At 49.1% G+C, this 24,561-nt stretch overlaps 2 protein-coding genes across 8 annotated transcripts in view; one reads left to right on the forward strand and one right to left on the reverse strand.

The window, feature by feature from the left end:
- Nucleotides 1–4,531, forward strand: part of NT5C2 (5'-nucleotidase, cytosolic II) — a 61,885-nt gene extending 57,354 nt beyond the window's left edge. For all 7 annotated transcript variants that reach the window (XM_065639482.1, XM_065639484.1, XM_065639486.1 and 4 more), the window contains 5 exons: nt 518–688; nt 1,539–1,590; nt 1,839–1,899; nt 2,431–2,607; nt 2,822–4,531. In XM_065639482.1, coding sequence (XP_065495554.1) covers nt 518–688; nt 1,539–1,590; nt 1,839–1,899; nt 2,431–2,607; nt 2,822–3,079 — 719 coding nt within the window. In that variant the 3' untranslated portion in view covers nt 3,080–4,531. The remainder of the gene's footprint in view (nt 1–517; nt 689–1,538; nt 1,591–1,838; nt 1,900–2,430; nt 2,608–2,821) is intronic.
- A 2,210-nt stretch (nt 4,532–6,741) lies between these two features.
- The window catches only part of CNNM2 (cyclin and CBS domain divalent metal cation transport mediator 2), a 125,522-nt gene continuing 107,702 nt past the window's right edge, over nt 6,742–24,561 (reverse strand). The window contains exons 5-8 of the mRNA XM_065638498.1: nt 23,058–23,151; nt 20,522–20,587; nt 16,603–16,787; nt 6,742–14,391 (exon numbers count right to left, since the gene is read on the reverse strand). Coding sequence (XP_065494570.1) covers nt 14,182–14,391; nt 16,603–16,787; nt 20,522–20,587; nt 23,058–23,151 — 555 coding nt within the window. The 3' untranslated portion in view covers nt 6,742–14,181. The remainder of the gene's footprint in view (nt 14,392–16,602; nt 16,788–20,521; nt 20,588–23,057; nt 23,152–24,561) is intronic.

Below are 24,561 nucleotides of genomic sequence, written 5' to 3' on the forward strand. Positions count from 1 at the left end.
ACTGTGCACACCCCTCCAGCAGCTCTCCATCATCACTGTTGCCCAATGCAGGGAAGAAATGGACCTGTTCCTCCTCAAACAACCTTTTCTTCCATGCCCAGGAGGGTCTGGGAAATGCCACTGCAGGGCTTGGGGTGATGAGGGAGCTGCAGCTGGCCTAAAGCAGTGTCCTCAGCTGTCACCATGCTTAGAGGGTCCCTTGAGCCAGGGGAGGGCCACGGGTGGGTGCACAGGGCTGTCTGTGATGCCCAGGGCTCCATCACTCTCACGTGGGGTGGGAAGCAGCATTGTCCCTCTGCTGCTGCTGTTCACACGGGGGTGTGTTGGGCAAAGCTGCCCCAGGGTGAACTCGCAGGTGGGTGTGCAGTGCCCCGTGCTGCCATGGCCAAGCAGGGGTGCTATGTGTAGCAGTGGAGGTTTCTGGGAGCAAAATGCACCTGCTCTGTCCCTAATCCTGGCCCTCTGAAATAAGCCACCCTTTGGCTCCCCATTCTGAGCCATGCCATTCCTCTCTCAGGCTCGTCAGACACAGTCTGTGACCTGCTGGGGGCCAAAGGGAAGGATATCTTGTACATCGGAGACCATATCTTTGGAGACATCCTCAAATCCAAGAAGCGCCAGGGCTGGAGGACCTTTCTGGTGATCCCCGAGCTGGCGCAGGAGCTGCACGTCTGGACAGACAAAAGCGGTCAGTAGCAAACCCCAGGCCAGGCTTTGCTCTCGCTTGGCTGGTGCTGTGCCCCTGAGATCGGCGGGGCAAAGGGGTGCAGGGGGAGGTCACCCCCACTTGCTGCCTTGTCCTTCAGAGGCCTTTTTCCTCAGGGCTGGGTGTTGGTGGCAGGAGCTGAGGCAGCTCCGGTGGGCTGGCCTCGGGGTCCCAGGCCTTTCCTGTGTTCTTTCCTAAGCTGCCTGCATGTGTTCAGCCAAGCACTGACTTGGCTGGGGGAGAAGCTGCAGCTGGTTGGGATTGAGTTGTTCCTCCTCCATAACCCTGCCCCAAAAACCTTCCCCCTCTCTCTGTATGGAGTTCTGGCTTCTCCAGTAAAAAGTATCTGACAAGACACCCAGGTTATTGTCCCTGTAATGCCTGAGCCATGACTGCTCTCCCATCTGCAGGGAGTCCCTGCTCACCAGCTGCTTCCCTCCCGCTCCCTCTGCTGCTCTGCTGCTGAAGTGCTGTGTGTTTCCCATCCTCCAGCACTACTGCTTTTCTCCCAGGTTTGCCCTTTGGTGTGTAAATAGGTCTGGGGGTTATGAAGTTGCCCGTGGCTGGTTGGAAGGTTTCAATGAGGGCTGCGAAGGTTCAGCCTCAAAAACAAAAGGGGGAACCAGCAACCAAGCCCAAAGCTCTGCCAGTGGCACAGAGCGTGCTAGAACCCTCTGCCTGTGCGGTGGCTGTGAGGTGCCATGTTCCATGATGCACAGTCCCTCCACCGCCGTGCAAGGGGACTGGGCAGGATGGGGGGTTTGCTTTCAGCCCTTTTCCTTTCAACAGTTTAAACTTACCTTTTTGCCCTTTCTTTTCTGGATTTTTCCAGCCCTTTTTGAAGAGCTGCAGAGTCTGGACATTTTCTTGGCCGAGCTATACAAGTGAGTGCTCAAGTGCTGACAACTTTCCTGCTGCCTCTCCCAGCCTAGCGACAGCTAATGAGTGGCTCTGACAAACCCTTGGGGTTGGGTTAGCGGCACTGCTGCCGGAGCTTTGACCCAGCCTGGGCTCTGCCCATGAGACTAGCCTTCCCCTCCAGACCAGCCTCCCTACCCCAAGCCCCCATCCCACAGCATCTGGTTCTAAAAGGCTTTTCACACCATGTATTTACCTTCTCGCCTGTAACTAGGCATCTGGACAGTAGCAGCAATGAACGCCCTGACATCAGCTCCATCCAGAGACGCATTAAGGTACCAATCATAAAAATCCCTTTTCATCCTTCTGGATCCCAAAGGGCTTGACAACCCCATCCCACTGCTCAGCCCTGAAATGCTTTGCTCTGCCTTTGGGTGGGCACAGCAGGCTTGGCAAAGCCGTTCTTTGTGGACGCAAACATTGGAGCTTCTAAGCTCACTGGTGTCACTGGCACTCCTGAAAGGCAGCCTGGTCTGGAACAGGGTCTCCTTCCTCACGCACACAGCAGCACTGCCTGACGGTGCTCCCTGCTGCAGAATGGGTGCTTGGCGGGTCTGTGGCCTCTGGATCCGCCAGCCCTGGGCAACCAGCCTGGGGCAGGTGCTGGCCCTGAGCCTGCTGCTGCCTTCCCCTCTGTTAGCTGAGGCTGGGCTGCGCTCCGATGCCACGGGACAGGAGTGCAGAAAGCCTTGCTGGAGATTCTTGCAGATCTCGTGTAGTCCCCAGCCCTCTGTGTGCTCCAGTGCTGCTGCAGCTCCGCACTGCTGCCTGCTTGGCCCAGGCTCTAACCTGCCCTTTGCTTCTAGAAAGTGACCCACGACATGGACATGTGCTACGGGATGATGGGGAGCCTCTTCCGCAGCGGCTCTCGGCAGACCCTGTTTGCCAGCCAGGTGATGCGCTACGCTGATCTCTATGCAGCCTCCTTCATCAACCTCCTCTACTACCCCTTCAGCTACCTCTTCAGAGCCGCCCACGTCCTGGTGAGTTGCAGACCTGGGGGAGGCGGGCAGGGGCCCAAAGGTGCCTGTGCTTGTGTGCGTTAACGCTTCCACAAGCACCAGGAATGGCATCTTGGAAGGATGGGGTGGCATTTGGTGCACTGTGGCCTAACAGTTCTGGGGTTTGCTCTCTGTCTGTCTCAGGGAGATACACTGGGACAGCCTGTGCCATCTCCTCTCTCTCTTCCACATGCAGATGCCACACGAGTCCACGGTAGAGCACACGCATGTCGACATCAACGAGAAGGAGTCGCCGATGGCCACGCGCAATCGCACCTCAGTGGATTTTAAAGATTCTGACTACAAGCGGCATCAACTGACCCGCTCCATCAGTGAGATCAAACCGCCTAACCTCTTCCCCCAGGCACCTCAGGAAATCACACATTGCCATGATGAAGATGATGATGAGGAAGAAGAAGAGGAAGAAGAAGAGGAAGAAGAAGAAGAGGAATAAGAAGGAAAAAGCAAAGCATCTCTGAAGACAAACCATGACTCTAGCAGTGATCAGGAGCAGATTCCTTTGCTGGGGCCCTTGGGGTGATGGGTTGGGGGGTGTGATCCTTGAAAAGGCACATTTTTAAAGTGTCCGGAAACTTTGAACAAATTAACACTAATTAGGAGGAGACCCTTGTTTTCAGTTGTGCAGACGGTTCAAAAGGCTGATGGATTCTGCCTGGGTGGTGCATTCAGATTGCACTGCCCGCCTGTGCTGTCATGCCGCTCCCATTACATTTAGGGATGCTGCATGTTTCTCCCTTTCTCATGATGTGTTTCATTTGGTTTTCAGTTGAACAATGTCCTGTGAACGGTTTTTGCCATTTTTTACATTTGCTGTGAAGAAGGAAGGGATGTGCTGGGCATCAGGAGACAAAATTATCTAAATCTTTCTGCCCGTTGGGTTGCTGTCCTTAACCCTCTGCTTGGGGTTACAAACTGCCCCTTCCCCTGTTAGCCAGGTTGTTGCTGTGGCTTCCAGCGCTCAGTTTACCCTCTGCTTGGCACGAGTTTCTCTCTGTAAGTGGTTTGATTCCTCTGGCCATCACGGATGGTGGTGGGATTCCAGCTCTCACTTGCATAGCTGCAGCTGTACACATTTCAGCTCGTAGATGCTTGTTATCCTCTCCCCATGTTTCGGAGCTCTCTTTCGTCATCTGCATGTGCTGCATGATTTCCAGCGCATTTCTCAAACAGCCGAGCCGCACACTGTGTTCTCAACTCCTGTAGTTTCAGCAGTAAATATTAACCCAGGAACTTGAAGCTACTGCTTTAGCATTACATTAGTTGTTTTGTTTCCCTGCTGCCTATTACTGACCTTTCTGTCTGCTCAGCTTTAAGTGAAGTGTCCCAAAGACAAACTCAGCCACCATCTGGAGTGAAGGGGCCTGTTATTCCAGCGTGCTGCGGGCCATGCGTGTCTGCCCTGAACCAAGAAACCGCACGTGCCGCAGGGCTGGCTCCGTGCAAGGCTGCGTCCCCGGCCAAGGCAGGTGACGGCCGCAGGCTGCCATGTGAGGACTGAGGTGGCCGAGGGTGCCCCGTGGGGACGGGCAAGCGGTCCTTGTGTCCGAAGGCAGCCTGGGGAAGGCGTGGGGCTGGCGCAGCCAGGCGGCAGCACCCTGCAGGTCTCCTCCGTGTCGTGGGTGCAGCGTCCCTTACTCCAGCCTGTGCCGTCCGCGTGTGAAGGGATTACAAGGAGGGCCCTCTTGTAATGAATTTGATCGTTGTTTCAGTACCATAAACTCATTTAATCTTTTCTTTTTTTTTTCCATTTTAAAGTACCTTAGGAGAAAATGAAACAAACAAACAAACAAAACAAACCCAAACCACACCACCAACATCTGAGCAGGAAACGCTGCTGCTATAGTGGCAGTTGTTCAAGTCAATAAATGATGATGTTTCTAAGAAACACCTGGTGCTTTGTGGCGCATCGCTGAGATGACGAGGGCTGTGCTGGAGGTGGCAGGGAGAGCCAGGACTGGTCTGTGGGGGTCCCAGCAGGACGGGTGGCTGAGAAAGCATCTCTGGGATTTGGTTGCATGACGCATCGCTGAGGATCTGGCTTTAAGAGCTTGTGTGGTCCACAGGGAGTGGGTGGGCATTAAGAAGAGGGGTGGAAATGAGGCTTTTGTTATCCTCATTGGCTTCAGCTGGGAGGCACGGGGCAACAGAGAAACATTTTGGCCTGGATTCAGAAAGAGAAGGTACTTTTCCATGGCTGAAAGGGCAACACCACACCACCACCCTGGCCTCTACCTCCAACATTGCGCCTTTCCAGGGCTGTTTCCCATTGGCATTATCAAGGGCTGCTCCCCACCATGTGTGACCACATGCCCAGGGTGGCACAGCATGGCCCATGCTGACCAGGAGCTGCAAACCTGTTTAAACAGAGAAAAACACACCCGAGGAAGGCCAGTGCTGCCACAGCCACGGCACCAGCTGGCCCAGCTAAAGGCTGCTTGCAGCCGGTGTCCAGCCAGGACAGGGCTGGGGACAGCCCTGAGGACAGCAACACTGCTGACACCCCTGGTGTCAACCAAACCAGCCTTGAAGCAGCCCCACCCTCAGAGCTACCACAGAAGGACATACCAGGGCCTGAAGTGCCAAACAGAAAAGCAACATTAAATGGCTGCAGACGGTCAGCAATTACGAGCTGAAACATCAGGGATTGCTAAAAGCCCCAAACCCAGCACTGAGTCCCTGACCCCTTAATTTTGGGGTCTGGAGAGCAGCTAACGCATGCCCACAGTGACGTCAGCTGCAGGAGAGGTTTGGGGAGCCATTCCTGCCCCCTTTCACTGAAGGCCATACTGGCCTTTGCTATGTTTAACCCTCATTGCTCCAAGTATAAGCTTTAGCTCAGCAGCTGGGTGGGGAGGGTGTGTGGCTGCATAAAGGGAAGTCTGAGGAGACCTGTGCATTCCTCCTTCCTAACCGGTTGCCACAAATAGCTCACTCCCAGCCCAGGACTGTTTCTGACTGCACTGGGGAGAAGACTCTTCAAAGCGGGAGCAATGTAAAGTATTTGACCCTCACTTGTTGGTGGGAAAGCAGCAGGCAGAGCCTTGCAGGACCTGTCACTCCCTTCAAGGCCCTGCCGCAATGCTGGGGAGCGAGGTCCAGGGAGATGGGGCCATCCTGCAGTGGAGAAACGGACAGAGGCTGCACTGGGTGCAGCAAAACTCCCCACAAGGCTTGGGCAGACACTGCCCAACTCACTGCCCCAGGTTTTAGCAGCTCAAGAGCTGAGCAAGAAAGAAAACCCAGTGCAGGGGGAGCAGCTGTGCAAAACACCTGTGAGGAGGACGGGAGTTGAAGGGGGACAGAAGGGTGAGACAGCTGTGTGGGAGGGCTGTTTCTGGCACTCAGGAAAAGGTGTGTCATTCCTCCACCATGGAGCTGGAAGTGATGCTGGGCAGGAGAATATGCACAGGCTCGCTCCTGCTCAGAAATACCTCTCCATCACTGCAGGCTCCACACACCTCTGCTGCCAAAGTCCCGACAGTGGGAACAGGCAGTGGCACCTAATGCAGGGGACGGACAGACTCACTCCACCAGCAACATCCAACAGAGCCACCATCCCCACCAGCCACATCCCTCACCGGCAGTCCCCGGAGTCATGCACTGCTGGGCAGGAACACGCACCACGGACAGACGGCGAGATGGCACCTATGCTTCTGGACAAACAAACACATATGGAGAGCAGGTTGTAAATAAGGGGGGTTTATTAGTGGAAGAAAAAGGACCTCACCCTTGAGGGAACTTCAGAAAGTCAGATACTTGCTGTCGCCACCACCTTCCCAGCTCTTGGTCAGCGAAACCACCAGCATGGCCCTCCCTGGCACAAGGACTTACGGGCCCAGAACCACCAAAACTAACAGCAAAACCTGGCTCTGAGGGGAACAGGATCCAGCCTCTCGACAGCTGAAGTGGAGATTAAAGACCACAGCTGCGCCAATAGCAATTTGTGATCTGCAGAGCTCTGGGTCCAGGATCACCGACATCAGCCCCACCACCCACATGCCAAAATCCGTCCCTTGGAAATGAGGGGGGAGCATGGAGGAGGGAAAAATGCATAAACTGGAATGTTCAACAGAAAAAAAAAAAAATCATCATTTATCTAAAAAGAATAGAAATAAACAAAATGCTTTTAAACAAAATCACAAAATATACAAATAAATCTGGTACAAAATAAATAGGAAAGATTGGAAATCTACAACAAAATTGGAATAATTATAAAATTCATTCGTATGACAATCAGTATATGAAACGTATACACTTCATTCAGGATTTCAGTTGTGCTTATTTAGGTTTATGTACACACATGGAAATACTGTAGTCAGAATACTACAACTCTGGAAACCCGAAGTCATGTACAATATGATACAATTCGCAAAGACCACGCATGATGGCAAATAAGACAAAGGGAAGAGCCGGCTAGAGTGGCTGAGAGGGTTTGGATCGCCACAAATCACCACGGTTCTGAGCAGGGGGACGACGGCCGGGCCAGCGGCAGCCCGGAGGGACCCGGCCACAGGAGAAAGGTTTGGTGTGAGACCTCCGGCTGTTGAGCACCAGCCGCTTGTGGCTCCCAGCAATGCTTCAGCACTTGGGTTTTCAGATACAACGTGTTTGGCATCCAGGTGCCTGCCCCTTGAATTCAGGTAAGAAGGTTGGCTCTGCAGCCGTGCAGGCTGGAGGACACAGACACCACAAGCTCTGAGGTCCCCCAGCAGGGCCTGACCTTGAACCGCTCGGAAGCCACCCCTGTGTCACCCTTGTGCTCAGGAGAACACGGAACAAATGGGACCGGAGCACTGGTGCTGGGCTCCTGCTGGGTTTCCACTGTCCAAATTTCACATGGTCTGCGAGGAAGGCAGAGTCCCTTCAGCAGCATCTCCTACCCTTAGCCAGCGTGATGCAGAAGGACAGAACACGTACCCTGGGTAAAACCCCACCGGCCAAACCAGCCCAGCCCAGCCTGCTGGGACCTGAGACTTCAAAGCAGGAGTGACGCTAGAGCTGATCTAGGCACGGCCAGTCTGTCACTTCTGTGACCAGAGGAGCTCGCCAAGAGTTTCCCCTCCCACATTCATCTTTGGGCAAACCCAGAAGGCATGAATTCAATATTGGCACTTCCAACTAAAGGCCTATGATGCAGGCTATTCATCTGACACCTACAAGTTTCTCACTTGGATTTGGAAGGATTTGATACAACAGTGATGCCCAGAGGATATATTAAAAAAACCCACAAAAAACCAAACAAAACCCAAAACCAACAAAACCAACCAAACAAACAAAAAAAACCCAACAAAACCTCCTTTTATAAAGCTCTGTGGTCTCCAAACAGGTGAAATGGCATGCTAGACTTCTCCATCAAGCACTAAATGCTGGGACAAGCCCTTCGTCCCCAACAATTCCTGCGATCAGCTAACTGCTGTACTGCTTCCAGGAGAAGACAACAACAGACACATCAAATCCACCTCTAGAACATCAGTGCCACTTGCAGCCTTCACACATTTCAGGTGCATGTTTGGCTCACGACAGTCAACAAACCTCAAGCCAGGCTCTAGGACCAGCAGCCTCTGTGAAGAGCAGCCAAACCTCTCCTGCTGGGGGCAGGATTAAATATCAAGCACTTTGTTAGGCAGAAATCTGCCCTGAAGGGGTGAGAGCAGCCAGGGCACCATTCTCTGCAGGATCCCAGCGGCTGGTCCTGCTCAGAGGTAAACAGGGTCCAAAGGAGAGAGCTGAAAGGTGATTTTCAGCTGGAGACAGAAGACCAGCAGCTCTGAGTACCGTATTTCCAATGTGCAGAACCATGACAGAGCCTGCCCTCAGGATAATGAGAACAACAAGATGTCACTTTGAGTTCAGTGCTACTGATCTGTGAAACACCTTCCTCTGCCACCTGTACCCTGCCACAGGCTGGAGGCAGCTTTCCAACACCTCCATCCCATCCCTGCAGCTCAGGGAAGGGTGCTGGGATAACCTGGCATCCCAGGCTTTCTCCTAGGGAATGCTCTGGCCTCCCCAGGTTCCACGTCCAGCTTCTAACGGAACAGCAAATATGCACAACCAGACCGAAAAGCTCAACCGTACCGCCTTGGACCCGCAGCAGCAACGTCCCCTTGCCCGGACACAGCCATGAAACTAACCACAGAGGAACACAAGCCAGCATGAAGCCAGGCTCCAGGCAGGAGCAAGACACCGAGCAGGACTGGCCAGGGACTGTGCGGGAAGCCGTGGATGCCTCTGAGTCACCTGTGCTGCCAACACATGGGAGCGAGGCCACTGTCGCCAGAGATAGCACCAACAAGAGACCCGCCACCAATGGACCAAGTAAAACAACAGACCAGGGATGAGGGCAGCTTCCCAGCCCAGCTTGTAGTGTAGAGCTTGTCCTCTCTGCTGGTCATCAGGATGAAAGCTGTTATCTCCTTCGTGTCATGAAAAGATGCCTGGCTTTTGGTCACATTAGGTAAGTTCGTCATTTCACTGTTGGGCCAAACCAACCCTCAGCATCCAAGGACCAGGTACATCCGAGCCTTTCAGCACATGCTGGTTTTCTGCTTTGTGCCAGCTCTGCACATGGCAGCGCACAGTGCGAACGCAGGAACCCCTCAACGCTGGTCGGACACCTTGGGGATGAAGCCTCGAGTTAGTGTCACAAGAATTGCTCTCTGCAGCATCCTTCCCCGCCCCCCAGCCCCAGTTTTCTACTGGTAATCCAGACACTGGATAACTTGACAACTGGTACACAGGTACTACTTTTAAAACCACAGAGGTGTGTATTAGTTATCATATAAAATATGGTACATCTTTCATGTGGGAATTTCTATAGATAGTGTATTTCAGCATAAGGAAGATGCATGTTCCAAGAGGTCCTGGAGAACTCACTCCATCGCGCAGGATACTTACACAGGATGCTCATGAGGAGCCAGCGCTTCTCTTTGCCATCCACACCCCCACGCCCCTCGGCTGAGCTCTGCAGAGATCACAGGAAGCACCACCGCTGCCCAGGCAGCCCCTCGCCACAGCTACCTCTTTGGTTTGAGCTGATTTGAGCCAGAGCCTGACACCATCAGTGCCAAAAATCTCATCCTTATCTGAGCTGGGCCCTGAAAGCTGAGAAGCAGCAATGGGTGATGTCCATGGGCACCCTGCTCCCCCTGAGTCTTCTCCAGGTCTGAGGTGAGTGCAAAGGGCCGGACCCTGAGACTCCTACTCTTGCCAGCTCCACCTGCACAAAAAGGCACTTAAAGAAAAGAAGGAAAAAACAAGCCATCCAAACAAAAAAAACCACTGCAGTGAGGAAAAGGGGAGTAAGTCCAGGAGAAGAGAGGAGGAACAGAACAGCAAGCACGACGTGAATGAGTGGCTGGCCCCTCTTCCAATAGGGCCCAAGACCTGCCAACCTTGAGCTCCAGATCCAGCCCCAGCTGTCCCACACAGGTCTTGGCGTCATCCCATTGCTGCTCAGTCTGGAGCAGGAGTGTGTGTGAGTGAGGGCAAGAAGAGCACAAGAGGGATCTGCACAGGACCAGAGGCTGGGAGCAGGAGTGGAAGGCGGTGGAAGGACGTGCCCCATGGAGCTCGCTCTGCTGGTGCAACAGGATGGGGGCAGCACCCGGTCCTGCCACGGCAGCCTCCAGGCCCCCTCCCTGGCCAGCCCGGACACGCCGCAACATCCCTGGTCCCTCTGCGGGACACCCCGTCCTGAGCTCCTCCGGGGCAGCGGCTTCAGCTGCACAGGGGTTCCAGGGAGTGGACAAGCTGGGAATAAAACAACGAGCGCTTTGTAAACTCTGGAGGGTCTGAGCTTGGGGCGTACAGAGAGGCCGAGGTCAGTTTGCTAAGCTCACCCTGAGCCACTCTCCGCTCAGAACTAGCATGGTTTGTATGATCTCCACGTCACCAGAGTCAGTCTCGTTTGGAGAAAGATTCTCATTGGAAAGCAACAACATTCCTTCACTCTTTACAAAGATTTGGCAATATACAGAATTAAAAAAAAAAAAAATCATAGTTACAACAGATTCAGGGTCATTTCATTTAAAGGAGATTCAACCAACAGGAGTGTAAAAGTTATAATTCACAGTTGTGCATTTAAGATATTAGTGTTGAAAACCTCACTTCAAAGAACTCTTGTGCAAAATTGTATTGACAGTAGAAACCATGGCTAGATGCACTCCCAGCCTCCCCCGGCCAACAGGCCATCGTCCGCCCCTCTGCCTGCGCCCAGGGGCAGACGGACGAGGGGCACAAAGGCGGCAGTAGGAGCTGACATAGGAAGATGCAGTATCCTTTCTACAAGTCAAAGCCTTGCCGAGGTCTGATGTCAAGTCCAATGATTCCCAAAGCCACCAGCTGGTGCCCCGAGCTGTGGTGACAAGCAGCAGCCCCTGCCACGTGTCCTTACGGCGCTGCAGCACAGCGTCTGAGCCCACCTGAACGCAGGCGGGCAGCCAGCGAGGTGAGCAGAGCAGACCTGCTCGGCAGGACACCCCCCGCGAGGCCACGGACTCGGACGCCATGGCATCTCCATTGCGGTCAGGAGAGCGGAGCCCCGGTGTTGGCAAACGCCGTCCAGAGGCTCAGAGTGACCCTGAGCTGGGCGCCGGGCTCCTCTGCTGGGGATGGGTCCCACCAGGAGGGCTGGGAACCCCTCGTGCTTGTTAAACAGTAAAACTGTAAATACCCTGAGAACAGGGAGACTGGATTTTTTTCCCCTCCAGGGAGAGGACCATGCTTTGCTCTTCAAGCTAATTACTAGTAGCAGCTCCTAACCCCTCTGGGTCAGGTACATATTTTCCATATGAAACACATCTATAATCAACTATTTTTATGGAAATTATTTCACTTTCCATTATTGGATCTGTACACACGATGGAAAATAGTCATGCAAAAAATTGCCTGCAAATTTTGGAACAGTGCAGCATGGGCAGAAGCAGGAGGTATTTGCTTTGGGATCACATGGCTTTGGTTGGAAAAATTGGCTTCTTTTTTTTTCTTTTTTTTTTCTTTTTTTTTAAGGGAAATAGACACTCAAACAAATCCATAACTGCCATAAGAAGCAGAAGTCAGATCCAGCGAGCAACCTCGTCCCAGAGAGAGGCTGCCTTGACTTGAGCCTTCCCTCCTTCGGCAGGTTTGACAAAATGGATACTGCATCTCAAGTTCACCACTGTGTCAAACACTTCCAACAAACCTTTACATTCAGCAACGCTAGAGGAAAACTGGCGAGGTGAGTCCCTCACTGAGGACAAACGCTGCAACATCTCAACATTTTACTTTGTAAGAAAGGTGCAATACCGGCAGCTCTCTGGGAACAAGCAGGGTGTAGCTCAGCTCGTGCCGATGCTGAGCCCTGTGCTCTCGGTGGTGGTGGGCTCGTGCACATCAGAGCAGGGATGGAGACTAAGGAAACACTTTAAGATGGAGCTCAAAAATAGTTAATAAAAAGCTAAATGTGAAATTAAGGGTTCGGGCGCGCTGTTTGCCCCTCACTGGGTGCACGAGTTAGATATTGTGCAATTTCTCTGCCCCCTTGTGGAGACTTCATCCTCACGGGTGGCTCCAAGGAAGAAGCGCATCTTCCCATCAGGGAGGACAGCAGAAATTAGGGCTGCTTTCTGGGAGACACACGCAGACCCGCTCAGCTCTGACACCGTGCACTCCACCTTCCTGCCAGGAGACCCTGCCGCAAAATATTGCACCTTTCCAGCCACCTTTTGCCACGACAGACCACGCGAACTTGCAGCAAGTGCCTTCCCCAGCCCGTGAGCCGGATTGATGGGAGAGGCGTGCGGGCACAGAGAGGGCTGGCAGCTGCATTTGGGGCTGGGGGCTTCTCCGAGGGTCAGATGAGATTATCTGGATGTACAGAAAGGAAGGGAAATGCTACATAGCCAGAGGCCATGGAATGGTTTCAAAACAGAGAAACTGCAATGCCTGATTTATTAGTCTTTCCAGATACCGAGGGCAACATTCACATTTTGTTTGAGACAGCACTGAAAGGGGAGAGGATCGGGAAGGGGAGACTTTTTTCATTTGAGGACTTAGACTTCGCCTGTGGGAGCAGGGAATGTGTGATGCACAACTGCCATGGGGGGGCTCTTGCTGGCATCTAGTCTGCATTTGGGTTTTTGGGGTGCAGGAACTGGTTTCTCCTGCCCAACACAGGGTGCCCCAAACTAGCAGCAGCTGGGTGGAAGAATCTCTGCTCTGCTACCATGGTCATACCTCAAATGGCTGTTAAAAAGGACAAGAGAGAAAGAAATGCACTGAATCCACTCAAAGGAAGGAATGTGGCTGGGAACAGCCTGGAAACAAACCTCTCCGAATCCCTGAAGTGCAATACGCTCGCTTCCGGAAAGCTTTATCAGCTCTTGGGGAGGGCAGGATGGTCCCGACTCCACAGCCGAGCCCATCCTTGCACTGGCAGAGGTTTACTGTCACCTGGAGGATGTACTTTGGGCGTAACTGTAGCAGCATTTTTTGTGTTAATACTAGAGATTGAATGGGGGACAGGGACTGATATTCTCTGTCACTTAGCAAAGACTGCACATCTGGTCATGGTAATGGTGCGCAGACTGCAACGGCACACAAGAGCTTAAAAGCTTGTCACTTTGGGGTGCACGCATTACTTCACCATGCAATCGTCAGGAACATCAATGAAAAATCACCCAGTTACTCCACTATGGAAAATTAGGCCCGGCTTTCATTTCACAAGACTGCAGTTTTGCTAATTAACTCCTTCCCCTCAGTATCATCTTCAATATACACAAAGTTTTTGGAGGTTACAAAACTGTAAGTGTAACAATGCTTTTGCCTGTTTTACAAAGAAACCTTCTGAAATTGGAGAGATCATTAAATACCAAAGTAACCACTCCTTCCCTGAAACTTAACTGGAAGAATGTAATAATAATACTCATCCCTTGGCCCTCCAGGTGGCTGAAACCACAAGTTCCTTGAAGCTCATTCTTACGACACAAATAACATACAAGTACCAGTTATTAACTTCTTCAACAGGGCAACAAAAAGGACCAATGTGGGGTGAAAAGAGGCCTAAGGACACCAAAGCCAATTCACAAAACTACAACAGAGCCCATTTGAGGTTTGGGAGGGACAGAAACAATTTAAAACTCTGTAAAATACTTTTTAAAAACATGATCTCTCTTGAAAAAATAACTGGAGGAGCTTTGAAACTTCTCCATATGTGTTTGAGGAGGGAAAACCCAACAAGGATCAAAAATACAGGTAAAAAATAAACATGATTCTACTTTGCAAGAAGTATTTTCACCGTTCTCAAGGGTGGCTCACCATTCCCAAAGTACGCTTGGGGCTTTAGTCTCTCTATCTTGCTCTTTGCTCCTTTCTTCCTGTTTCTTCCTCTTCTGCTCCCAGAACAGATGCAAAAGTCTTTGGTCTCAGAACACTGGATGCAGCACAGTGTTGCAAGCACTTACTAACGGTGTTCACACTCGGGGAGGAGGCAGGAAGGAGCGAGGGCTGGTCCTGCTGAGGAGATGGAATGGGTGGGTCGTGGGGAGTCAGCTCCTAGATGGCCCCTTCGCTGTGCATACTGTGGTTGGGCTTGTTGTGAGTCACACAGTTCTGCTCGTTCAGCAGGTTTGCTGTCTCGTCCGGCAAACCGTCATGCAGCTCTGTAAGAGTCAGTTCGATTTTAGTGTTTTCACTGTCCGAGGACTGAGGTGTTTTGTCCATCCGGGATGCCATCAGGGCATTTTGGTACTGCTGTCTTGAGATCTGCTCCAAGCACAGAAGGAAGAAACAAAACCAGACAGTCACACTTTTGTGTTTCCCGTGGGACACACTGTGAAATTAAAGTGCCCTCCCTTCCCAGATGATCACACTTCAACCCCTGTTTACCTGTTTCTATAAATCATCCCTGTGCTTTGCAAGCCTAGAGCATCCCAACTCAACCCCACGGCACGGTGACATTTCCACAGACAGGGTGGAAGCACAGAGCTGTGCTACCACCATGCTGTTCACAGGCAGGGATTTATTCCTCTACTGAGATTTTAAAATCTGATCTCCATTTCCTTCTAACCATGCAAATCTTAGGGCAGAATCAGAGTTCAGTGAAGTCTTTCGCACAACTTCAGCGAACTCCTGGTGAGGCTCTACGTGTCCCCACAGAGCCAGAGGGTACAAGCGCTACTGCTCTTGTCTAGGCCAGCTATGGCAGCAGGAGTTACAGCCCTATTCTGACACATAAGGACATTCGATTCTAGAAAAGACTGGGATTTCCACAGAGACGAGACCAAATCAGCAACTGGCCTCTGCAAGAGCTGGCTGCACTCAGCAGAACAGTCATGACAGGAGCTGGCCTAGAACACAGAGCATTACTGCCCATGATGCCCTGGAGGAAAGGAAACCTACGGCCCCATATTGCTGCATATGGTGGTAGAGGGAAGAACTCCCCCTGGAACCACAAGGTTCAGCCCCGTAAACTCCTCCAGGTTGGCCATCTCAGCCAGGACAGGCCGCGGGATGCACATGCGCTGGCAGCCCCGTGTGCTACCACAGCAGTGGGGTATCACAGCAGGCAGGAAGGTGGAAGAGGTGAAACATGGCTTTTAGAAAATTTTAGAAACTTTCAAAAAGTTTGAAACTTTAGAAACTTTAGAAAAGTTTCAGCGGCAACACAAGAGAGGGACTGGAAATGGAGAGAGTCAGATACACCAGGTCACAACTCCAAAAGCAAAATCCAAACATGCACGAGCAGGTCACGGCCCTGGCTTACAAGGTATTAATTGAATAAATGCCCATGTGGCACAGTGAAAACACTAATTTTGAGTACTCTGTCCTATGTGTGAAGCAGAGTGATGCAAAAAGAGATGTGCGAGTCTGACTGCAGAGACACCAGAGTTTAGCATTCATCAGCCTCAGTATGAACACAGTGAGAGTTGGATGCCACATAAACCAGCAAAAGAAGAGCAGCTGCTCTGTACAGCAGATTAGCCCTTGAAACCTGTAGTCAGAATCACTTGCCCAGTGGTAAATATTTACTGATCTAAACCTTGAAGGTTTGAACCATCAGCCACAACACGTGCATTTGTCAAGTTTGGAATGCAAGACTGTACTCTCCTTTTAAAATTCGCCTGCAGAATAATCAATTTAGCATTCTAGTATTTCTACTCTATTTCACACCCTTAATATTGAATTAACTTTGACAGAAGTTGAGTTCACAAATCACTGGAGTTACATACAAAGAAACTGTGAACATGCACTTTATTTAAGAAAAGCATCAAGGTCAACTTCTGGCCATGGGACATCAGCTTCCCTGGAGTCCCAGCTGGGCTAGAATTGTTGCCAGCATTTGCTGTTCCTCAGCTCAGCGACATTTCTCATCCCACAGAACTCGCGCACATTTCAGCGTGGGATGCACCATGCTGGGGGGCAGAGCTGTATTCATGCAGCAACTCACTGGTAGTATGAGACATGAGCCTAACATGTGAAGTTAAGATAAAGAGAAATGTCCAATACTTCTCCAAGCAGAAGAAGGATGACAAGTCGGAAAGTAAGATCAAGAACCCCAAACTGAAACCAAAATCAAAAGTGAATAAAAACTGCAAGCAGCAGAAAATGTCTCCTTTAGAAAAGGACATTGATAATGAAGGATCTCCATTTCAGGTGGCTCCGAAGGCTTCATAAGGATACAGCTTTCATGGCTAAAAGCAGAGAGAGATTATTTTCTATAATCTTTCCTCGAGGGACCTGAAAACCAGAAACTTATGTGACCAATCTACTTACAGGCCTAGATGAGAGGAACAGTGAAGACAAGTTGATAGACAGCAGATATTGAGAAAAAGTAATTTTAAGTGATTTTTAAACAGCTGCTTTCGTAATCCTATTTACTCACAGAGCAATCTAGTGGGACCTCCCTTCCCCAGGCTCCCCATCCTACCAGCCAAGCCCAGCTTTTCAGAGAGGCCTTTCCAGCTTTTTTCCTACCTTGACAAACTGAATGTCTGTGAGTGCTTTCACTGAGTAGTCCGGAACGTACACTTGGAGGAAAGAGGCGTTGAGCTGGTTGTTGCTGCTCCCTAACGTTGGTGTCACTGCATCAATGCGATCACCTCGGTTTAAAGAGTCTGAGTGATTCAAGCCGCAGGGCCGAGGTGGAGACTTGTTTTCAGCTGAGAAACAGGCAAGAGTGAGAGATTTCTTAAATCAGGTACAAAACATTTGAAGTCAGCAGTTTCAAAGGGACATAATGAATTGTGATGTGGCACAAAAGAACTGCAAATATTTAATCCACTCATAACTAGACATGCAGCCAGACAAGCAAATTACCCTGAAAAAGAGTACATTTTGAGTACAGAGCTGGTAGCTGACATCACTGAGTATGCCCTAAACAAACCTGGTTTTGCTGATGCTGTGATGGACATGCCCTGTGCTCCGCTGGTCACAGTCCTGCAGCTGGTGGGAGCTCTTGATAGTCAGACCATGCTTAATAGATTTTTTTTTCCTTAATGATTTATCATCGTTAACTCCATACCAGACCTTCCATCCATAGTCAGTCCCAGCTAACTCTTACTCTCTTTTATTCCATCTGGTACCTACGTATGCCTCATTTCCTGAGTTAGAGCAGACATTTTCAGAATCATAAGTGGATCGAAGTGCACTCCACGTGATGATTACTTCCAACATTTCCTCTAGTACCTCCCCATGCTTGAAGGGGCAAAAACTCAATGAAGGAAAGCAAGCTCCATGTGATACATGCCAGCCAGCAAAACAAGGAAAACAGTCCATGCTACAGAGGAAAATCTGTGTCCACGAAAGGGGTAAACTAGAGACATCATTTTCCACCACTGGCCTTAAAGCACTGCAGGATTTCACTTGAAAAATCTTGCAGTTGTCTCCTGTGAGTGTGACTGGCCACTGTTTGTCTCAAGTAAATGTGCTTTCAGCAAGCCACAGGCATTTTGCGTCCCCAGCTTCCACCCACGCAGTGACCCAGAAGACAGGAGGGCAGAGGTGCATCCCCAGAGAGACCCCAAGCCCTTCTGCAGATGGGTTTCTCCCTGCGTGCACATGCAGTACACACTGGGACTGGTGAATTTTTGGATCTTAGTGCAGTTAAATTTCATCCAGCCATTCCGAACTGACACTTGATGTAAACTCTGCCACTCACCATGTGACCCCCACTCTCAGCTGAAAGATCATTTTCATATAATCTTAGAATACAGAGCCTCTTCAAGCTAATCAGCAACAGTATCCTTGCAAGCTTTTAAAACTATTTTTTGAAGACTTTTCTATATATAAACTTATGTCTAAAAACAGCACTCCCTAAAATTCAACCCTACCTCTGCCACTTAGTCACTATAAATACAACCTCTCCTTGCCCAAATGACACAGCCCATTCTACATCTCTGCATCTAGCCTTTCCTAAACATTTTAGATGCTTCTAGATACAAGGCAGAATTGCCCTGGTTTTTATTTCCCACTTAAAATCCCTCTGGTGTCATCCTTCCTTCAATTTTAGAACAGAAAAATATGTGTTCCGACAACTCAGCAATTTTTCTGCCATTTCTGCACTATGGAATTAGTGCAGGTCCCTATGGCAACATCGGCTACAGGCTTAGAGGGAAGCGCTCACAGCCCTGTAAGGTTTTCCTCCACAACAACTTGCCATCTGGAAAGCCACAGCAGGCTGCAAAGACCGCTGCCAGGAGTCGAACCTCTATCTGCGCAGAGGGCTTGATGCTGTAATTGCCACTGGAGAACAAGGCACTGTGAAGGCTGAGGGAATTTGTCTGTCCCACCTGCATACACAAAACACGGCTGTGTGTGACAAGAACAGCATCACTGCTGCTCAGGATAAGGGTTTCCATCTGGAACAGCTTTACACTAGTCTGACTTGTATCTGCCCTTTCTTTTCACCAGGGCTCTTACAGCACATTACTAATAAAAACCAAAGGAGGACAGAGAGCAACATGACAAATTATACATATATATGTATCTATATATATCTATATCTGAAGGACAGGTGAGACAAAGGGGCAGCACAAAGAAGTATGATTATTAAAAATCTGAGGGAAAGTACATCACTTCTGGACCACGTACAAGTCAGGGAGGGAGAAGAGAAGCTAATGAAGAAGGAAAGATAGAGAAAGGAGAGATGCCAGAGGAATAGCAGGCAGGTCTGTGTTGGCGGCAGCGTCCTGCCCCCCCAGCAGGCCAGCCCAGATCTGGACAGATCTTTTCTACCCAGGTTTTTCCACACTCCTCACCTTCCTACATAAGGGATGAAGAGCACAAACCACAAGACAAACATCAATACAACTGTATTATGAATTTGGGGTTAAACAACAGGATCCTTTTTAGGAAGACCCAGTAGAAAGTCCAGGTTTCATCAAGACTGGTACCACACTGTCATAGTGACCAGGCTTACCATATCAGTTCCTTTCAAAGGAGATTCTTCCCATTATTATTTTCCACTATTGATTCTTTTTTTTTTTTCAGTTGGGGAAAAAGCTAGGAAAATATGCTTGGCATTTATATTGGAAACAACTTGCATGTGCAAAGTGTACACTTATTTGTAGCAAGGGGAAAAAGAAAAAAAAAAAAAGAAAAAAAAAAAAGAAAAAAAAAAAGGCGACCTGGCAAAACAAAAGAACCAAGCTAAAAAAGATAATCAAAGCCCCCAAGCTTAAAAGAAAGCCATCAGGTACTTTAATTAAAGAAAGATTAAATTTCTCCCCCTTCTTTGAAGTTTAGCCATAGGAAACTTTAACAGGGAAGGAAAAAACTCCCCTGCAGGGCAACAACCTGTAGTTTGTTTGGAATGTGCACGAGACTAATTTAAGGACTGATGGAGAAATACATTGTCAAAAGTGAAAAAAAGAAGAGGGAAAATAGAAGAAGCAGATGGTGAAAGTTTATGAAATGCATGATACGTACTAATGTTTAGGAGACATTTCACTTAAATATGCATATCATTATCTTGTTTGCTTTTAAGTCTAGGGAAAGGCACATGTCATCTGAAGAAGAAAATTTCAAAAGGAAGAAATATATTCACTGCGGCCCAAACTATTTTAGGATTCTCCCCTTCCTACAGCCTTTCTTGATAGGTTTCCATTTTTCTCAACTACTCTGTGCGTGCACGGTCTGCAAAGCTCAGTCCCTGACCCTTCCCAATTTCCAACCACTCGACCACATCTCAGAGCTCTTTTTGGTCCAGTTTGTTCCCTCCTTGGTCTCTGCTCTCCGAAGGGGTTTCTGTGTCAGTCAACCTCATTATTCAGCATGGAAAGGTCTTAACCAAAATGGGAACCAGAAAACCCCACAGGAGGTCCCACAACCTTCTTGCACATTCCATTGCAAATCCGTCCACTCAGTAAATCACTGTGCTGGTCCCTGGCATTAACGTCACTGAGAGAAAGCTCAAAGCTTTTGAGGAATTGAAATGGCCAGACTGTATACCAACCATAGAATTTAACCATATGAGAATATAGGAATTCTTTCATTAAAGAAGTTTTCCTTTTCTGGCAGTTTAGCAGCAGACATTCTCCTTTGCCAAATGCATTTTCTTCAGAATTTTTTAAGCCTCAGTTTGGGGGAGAATACCTTCTTTTAAAAAATCTCCCTTCCTCATTTTCCACCAGTGTACATATGAGAAACAAGAACAAGCACACATTATCAAATACATTTTCTTCAATGTATTTTTAGTTCTGTCTGCTTTGACGACTCTGTCGTGTTGCTGCCAGTTACCACAAACGAAAGTTCGGGATACCTACCTGCGAGGCATAACTCTGTGCTGGACTTCTCCCTAATGAGCAAAGGGGTCAGATAAATACAGACCGCAGCTGACTTTTTATGGCATCAGGGCAGTCGCAAGAATGGTGAAAATAGAAACATGCGGATTTACCTGGAGAACCTGCTGCTAACAACTCTGTTCTGCTGACAACAAAGGTACGAGACAGGGACAAGGGAACTAGAAGAGGGAGAGAAAAAGGATGAGATCACGACCAGAAGGGCGGCAGCTATCAACACTTGACAGGGGAAGGAGCCAGTTCACACACTGAAGAACTAAAACCAAAAGTGCAAATCAACTGTGGAAAAGTAAAGGGTTAAAACCAAAAAAAAAAAAAAGACAATTAAACGACTTTAGGAATAAACCAAAAAACAAGCCTAAGGAATTACAGTGAACTGAACAATTTTCACTTGCTAATTTGCATCGTCATCCAACACAGAACTGCCCATCAAGGTACACTCAGTTTTAAAATAGTTCAAAAGGAGCAGGGGTGCATACTCCAGCCTGGAAAGCAAAGAGCTAAATCAAGCCAGACAGTTTTTGTGGGCTCTGTTCCTTATGGGAGTCAAACAAAAACAGAAATAAAACCAAACAATACTTCATAGTTCTTCAAGTTTTCAGTAAAATGTCAAGCGAGGTTGTGATTTTCCAAGCTCATCCCTGTCAGGATGGGTACTGTACTGCTCATCGTTACTGCAAATCCCTCCCCAGCTGTAGTTAAAGAAAAAAGCTTCCCTCTTTGTTGTCATTGTTTGTTTTAGGTTTTTGGTTTGGTTTGGGGATTTTTGTTTGTTTGTTTTGTAGTTGGTTTGGTTTGTTTGTTTAATGCTTTACTCTCTTGTTACTGACTTCACATTCCAGGTAGGGAGGGCAGGCACATGAAGTCTAATGAGAAGACAGGAAAGAGCAGTTGTCTCTTGTTCTGCAACAACTTATACCATCGCCAAGCTTTCCTGGCTGCACAAAGCAACAGGAATTTGTTTTTATGAGCTCATCCTCACAGAAATCTCAGGAAGCAAGACATCATAAAACAAATTCTCTAAAACCTGAAAGGAACACCAGCAAAATGAGGGGTTCACTACTGGTAAAGAGCCAACCAGCTGAAGGTAAACAAGTCCAAGGTTGGCCGAGATTAATTTTAAATGGTGCGTATCCTTAAGTTTGACATGACAAAATCCAAGACGGATTTCAGGGAATGTGAAGGGGAGAACATTTGACCTCACAGGACTTGAGGCAACTGGCACGTTTGTGGGGATGGTTAGCAACACGAATAAAAAAACACACATGAAAACATTCGAACTGAATAATGCTGGCAAAACAGAGATGCCACAAGCGTGATGATTTCCAAGCATAGGTCTGGTAGGAGAGAAGTGACCGTGCCTAACCCAGCTCCATGCCTGGCCCATACTGCAAAAGCTGAGCTGTGAAGCTGAGGGTATGATGCAGTTGTAGACACACGTGTGTCAGGATTCCTCGTGAACAATGCTGCTACCGCTCAGATAAAATCCACCCAGTGCTCTGCACACTTCCAAATCTGTCAAGACTCAGAAGTTTTAAGCTAGACTGATCAAATTTAAGTGCACCTAATTAAGGAAGAATTAGTCTTGCCTTTAGCAGGGAGCTCACATGTCCGAGAGAACTGCTGCTGTCTGTAGAGTTTAATGAGGCTATACTCAAAACTTACAAAATAATTTTCATTCCAATGCTGTTCACTAACGTACATACACACAGGTACACACACGTAAAGGGAGCGCTCACAAGTGCGCAATTAAAACAAGCTGCCTCTCAAGTGGAACACGAACCCTGCTGCAACAGGAGGACCCGATTTCAGTATGAGAAATGTCTCTCCCTGCAGCCGAGCAAGAAGCTTTGTGTCAGCAGTCGGCCAACACCAGCACCAGTGCCCTGGCTCTCCCCAGCAGGGCTGTGGATTCCCAGTTGAAATCTTAGCGGTGACACTGCTGGCACCAAAATACATCACCAAATGCTGAAACACAGCACTGGAGCCTGCTCTTGGCAGATCATAAGACAATACCCCAGCCTGTGCCTGTGTGATTGTGGTTTGTGCTGCTTGTGCTCCAGGAACTGGCTCACAGCGTGGTGGGAATGGGCTCACACCTCATCCTCAGGCCCCAGCTCTCCCCACTTCTGATTTTCTCAGTTATGTTTCCACACAAGCTGATGGGAGCAATCTCTTTTCTCACACCACTGCTCTCCTTTTCCTCAAGACAGCTTTAGAAACAAGAGTGGTAAAGTGAACCATCCCCAAACTAGTTGAGCGTTTGTATGTGCACCACTAGATGTCCCTCTGCCACTAATTATTTATTCCCGTTAATTCAATCCCTGTTATGCTACCCTGAGCAAAACCACACAGCTGTCCTCCAGCAAACACATCACTCGCTAAGGCCAATGCTCGTATCCTCCGGGAGCCAGCAAACTGCTGCCAGCCACCGGGTCTTGGAGCCAGCGCTGCCACCAGCCCGGTCCTTGCCAGGACACTGTGCCAGGCAGGCAGCTTCGCTGGCAAAGAGCTATCGGTTACCTCAGCCCCATGGACACGGCGAGGGGGACACCCTGTGCAGCCACCTCCTGCCACACTCCCAGGCTTGTGCAGGAGCGCATTCCAGAAGCAGAAGGTAAGAGGACATACCTGGTGATGCTGTGAGGGCCATCACCCCATAGTAGGAAAAAGCACCAGCTTCAAACTTCATCCCCTCTTTCCCAGCCTCCACTTCCACTTTCCCCTGTTAAGGAAAAGGAGAGAGAGCTGCAATTAAAAGGGACTGTAGGTCTCAAGGCACAAGACCAGACTTGAGCCCTGAAAGCTGGTTTTGCCTGATGTTCCTATGCGGTGTCATGGTCCCTGCAGTTTGTAACGGTGCTTAAACAGGGACAGACCCTGGAGGGCAACACTCTCTTGTTCCCTGATCTATCATGGTCTTTGGTGCCCTGTGGCCAGCTAAGTCCCTGCAGAGGAATGGGATCACAATGGTGTTTTGGGGTGGTACTACTGCCCTGCTTCAGGTGTTGCCAGGCTGCTTTCCCTCAAAGCAGAGGGAAAAAATACTTCCCCAGTATCACAACAAGTCTACATGTAGCACAGTCACCTTGGGTCTTGAGATGCCTAGACATTTTGGGCCACGGCTCACATTCACACGAAGTCCCTTCTAACACAAACACAGGAAAAGGAGAAGGGAGACAAGACATGAGGAGCCTGGCTGCTTTCAACTATAAGATTCCTACAGAAACAAAGCCCTTATTCCTGAAGGACCAGTCTTGGGGCTACTTTGGTTTTCTTGGTTTCCAGCACTTTTTTAGATACTTCAGTACCCTTAAGATCTTTCTTTGTCGCAGGGTCTTACCTAGAAGGACCCTCAGGGTTTCCCAAGCTGCACAAAACCACATTATCACACAAGTGTACTCGCTTCTGATGTGGGATGAGCCAAATATTTAATATCACATCCTACAAGGGACTCTGGAGCAGAACCCACCATATCAACATCCCAGTTACTTTGGTATATAAGTAGCCAAAAGCAATTGCCTTCTTAATGGGGTCTGTTTTTCACATCCATCCATCCTTACTGGTGCTGCACTGAAAGCTACAGTACACCACTGCAGATTGAAATTTCATGCAGCTTTGTGGCTGAACAACACAAATGTTTGGATTTCAGGCAAACAACATAATTACGTGCAATGAATGCTTTCCCTCTGGCTAGGCTGGAAAGGGCAGAGAGACTACCTATCCCATGTGTACTAGGTAAACTGAATATCAACTGGACCCAATTGGGTCAAAATGAGTTCCTGTGTGTTTATTTCATTAAGCACCATTTAAAATAAATAATTATGCCTTTAACTTTATGGTACCATACTGAGGCAGAAAGACATGAAAATGAACTCAGCCTGCATGAGACTCGATACCAAGCCACTTTGCCTAACTGTCCCAGATGAGAAAAACCACAAAAATTTACCTAGCAGGAAGAGAGTGCCTAGCTCACAAATCCACTTTCCTGCTATCACAAGCAACAACTTCATATAATCCCTTTTAAAACCAATTTCACTCCACAACACAAATAAGCAGCTTATTTGTTCATTATAAGCCTTCCAAAAGGTACAATTTCCTCACCCAGACCAAGACTGGCTATAAACACAGCTCT

This window comes from Caloenas nicobarica, chromosome 7 (assembly GCF_036013445.1).
Source record: "Caloenas nicobarica isolate bCalNic1 chromosome 7, bCalNic1.hap1, whole genome shotgun sequence".
NCBI classification, from domain to species: Eukaryota; Metazoa; Chordata; class Aves; order Columbiformes; family Columbidae; genus Caloenas; species Caloenas nicobarica.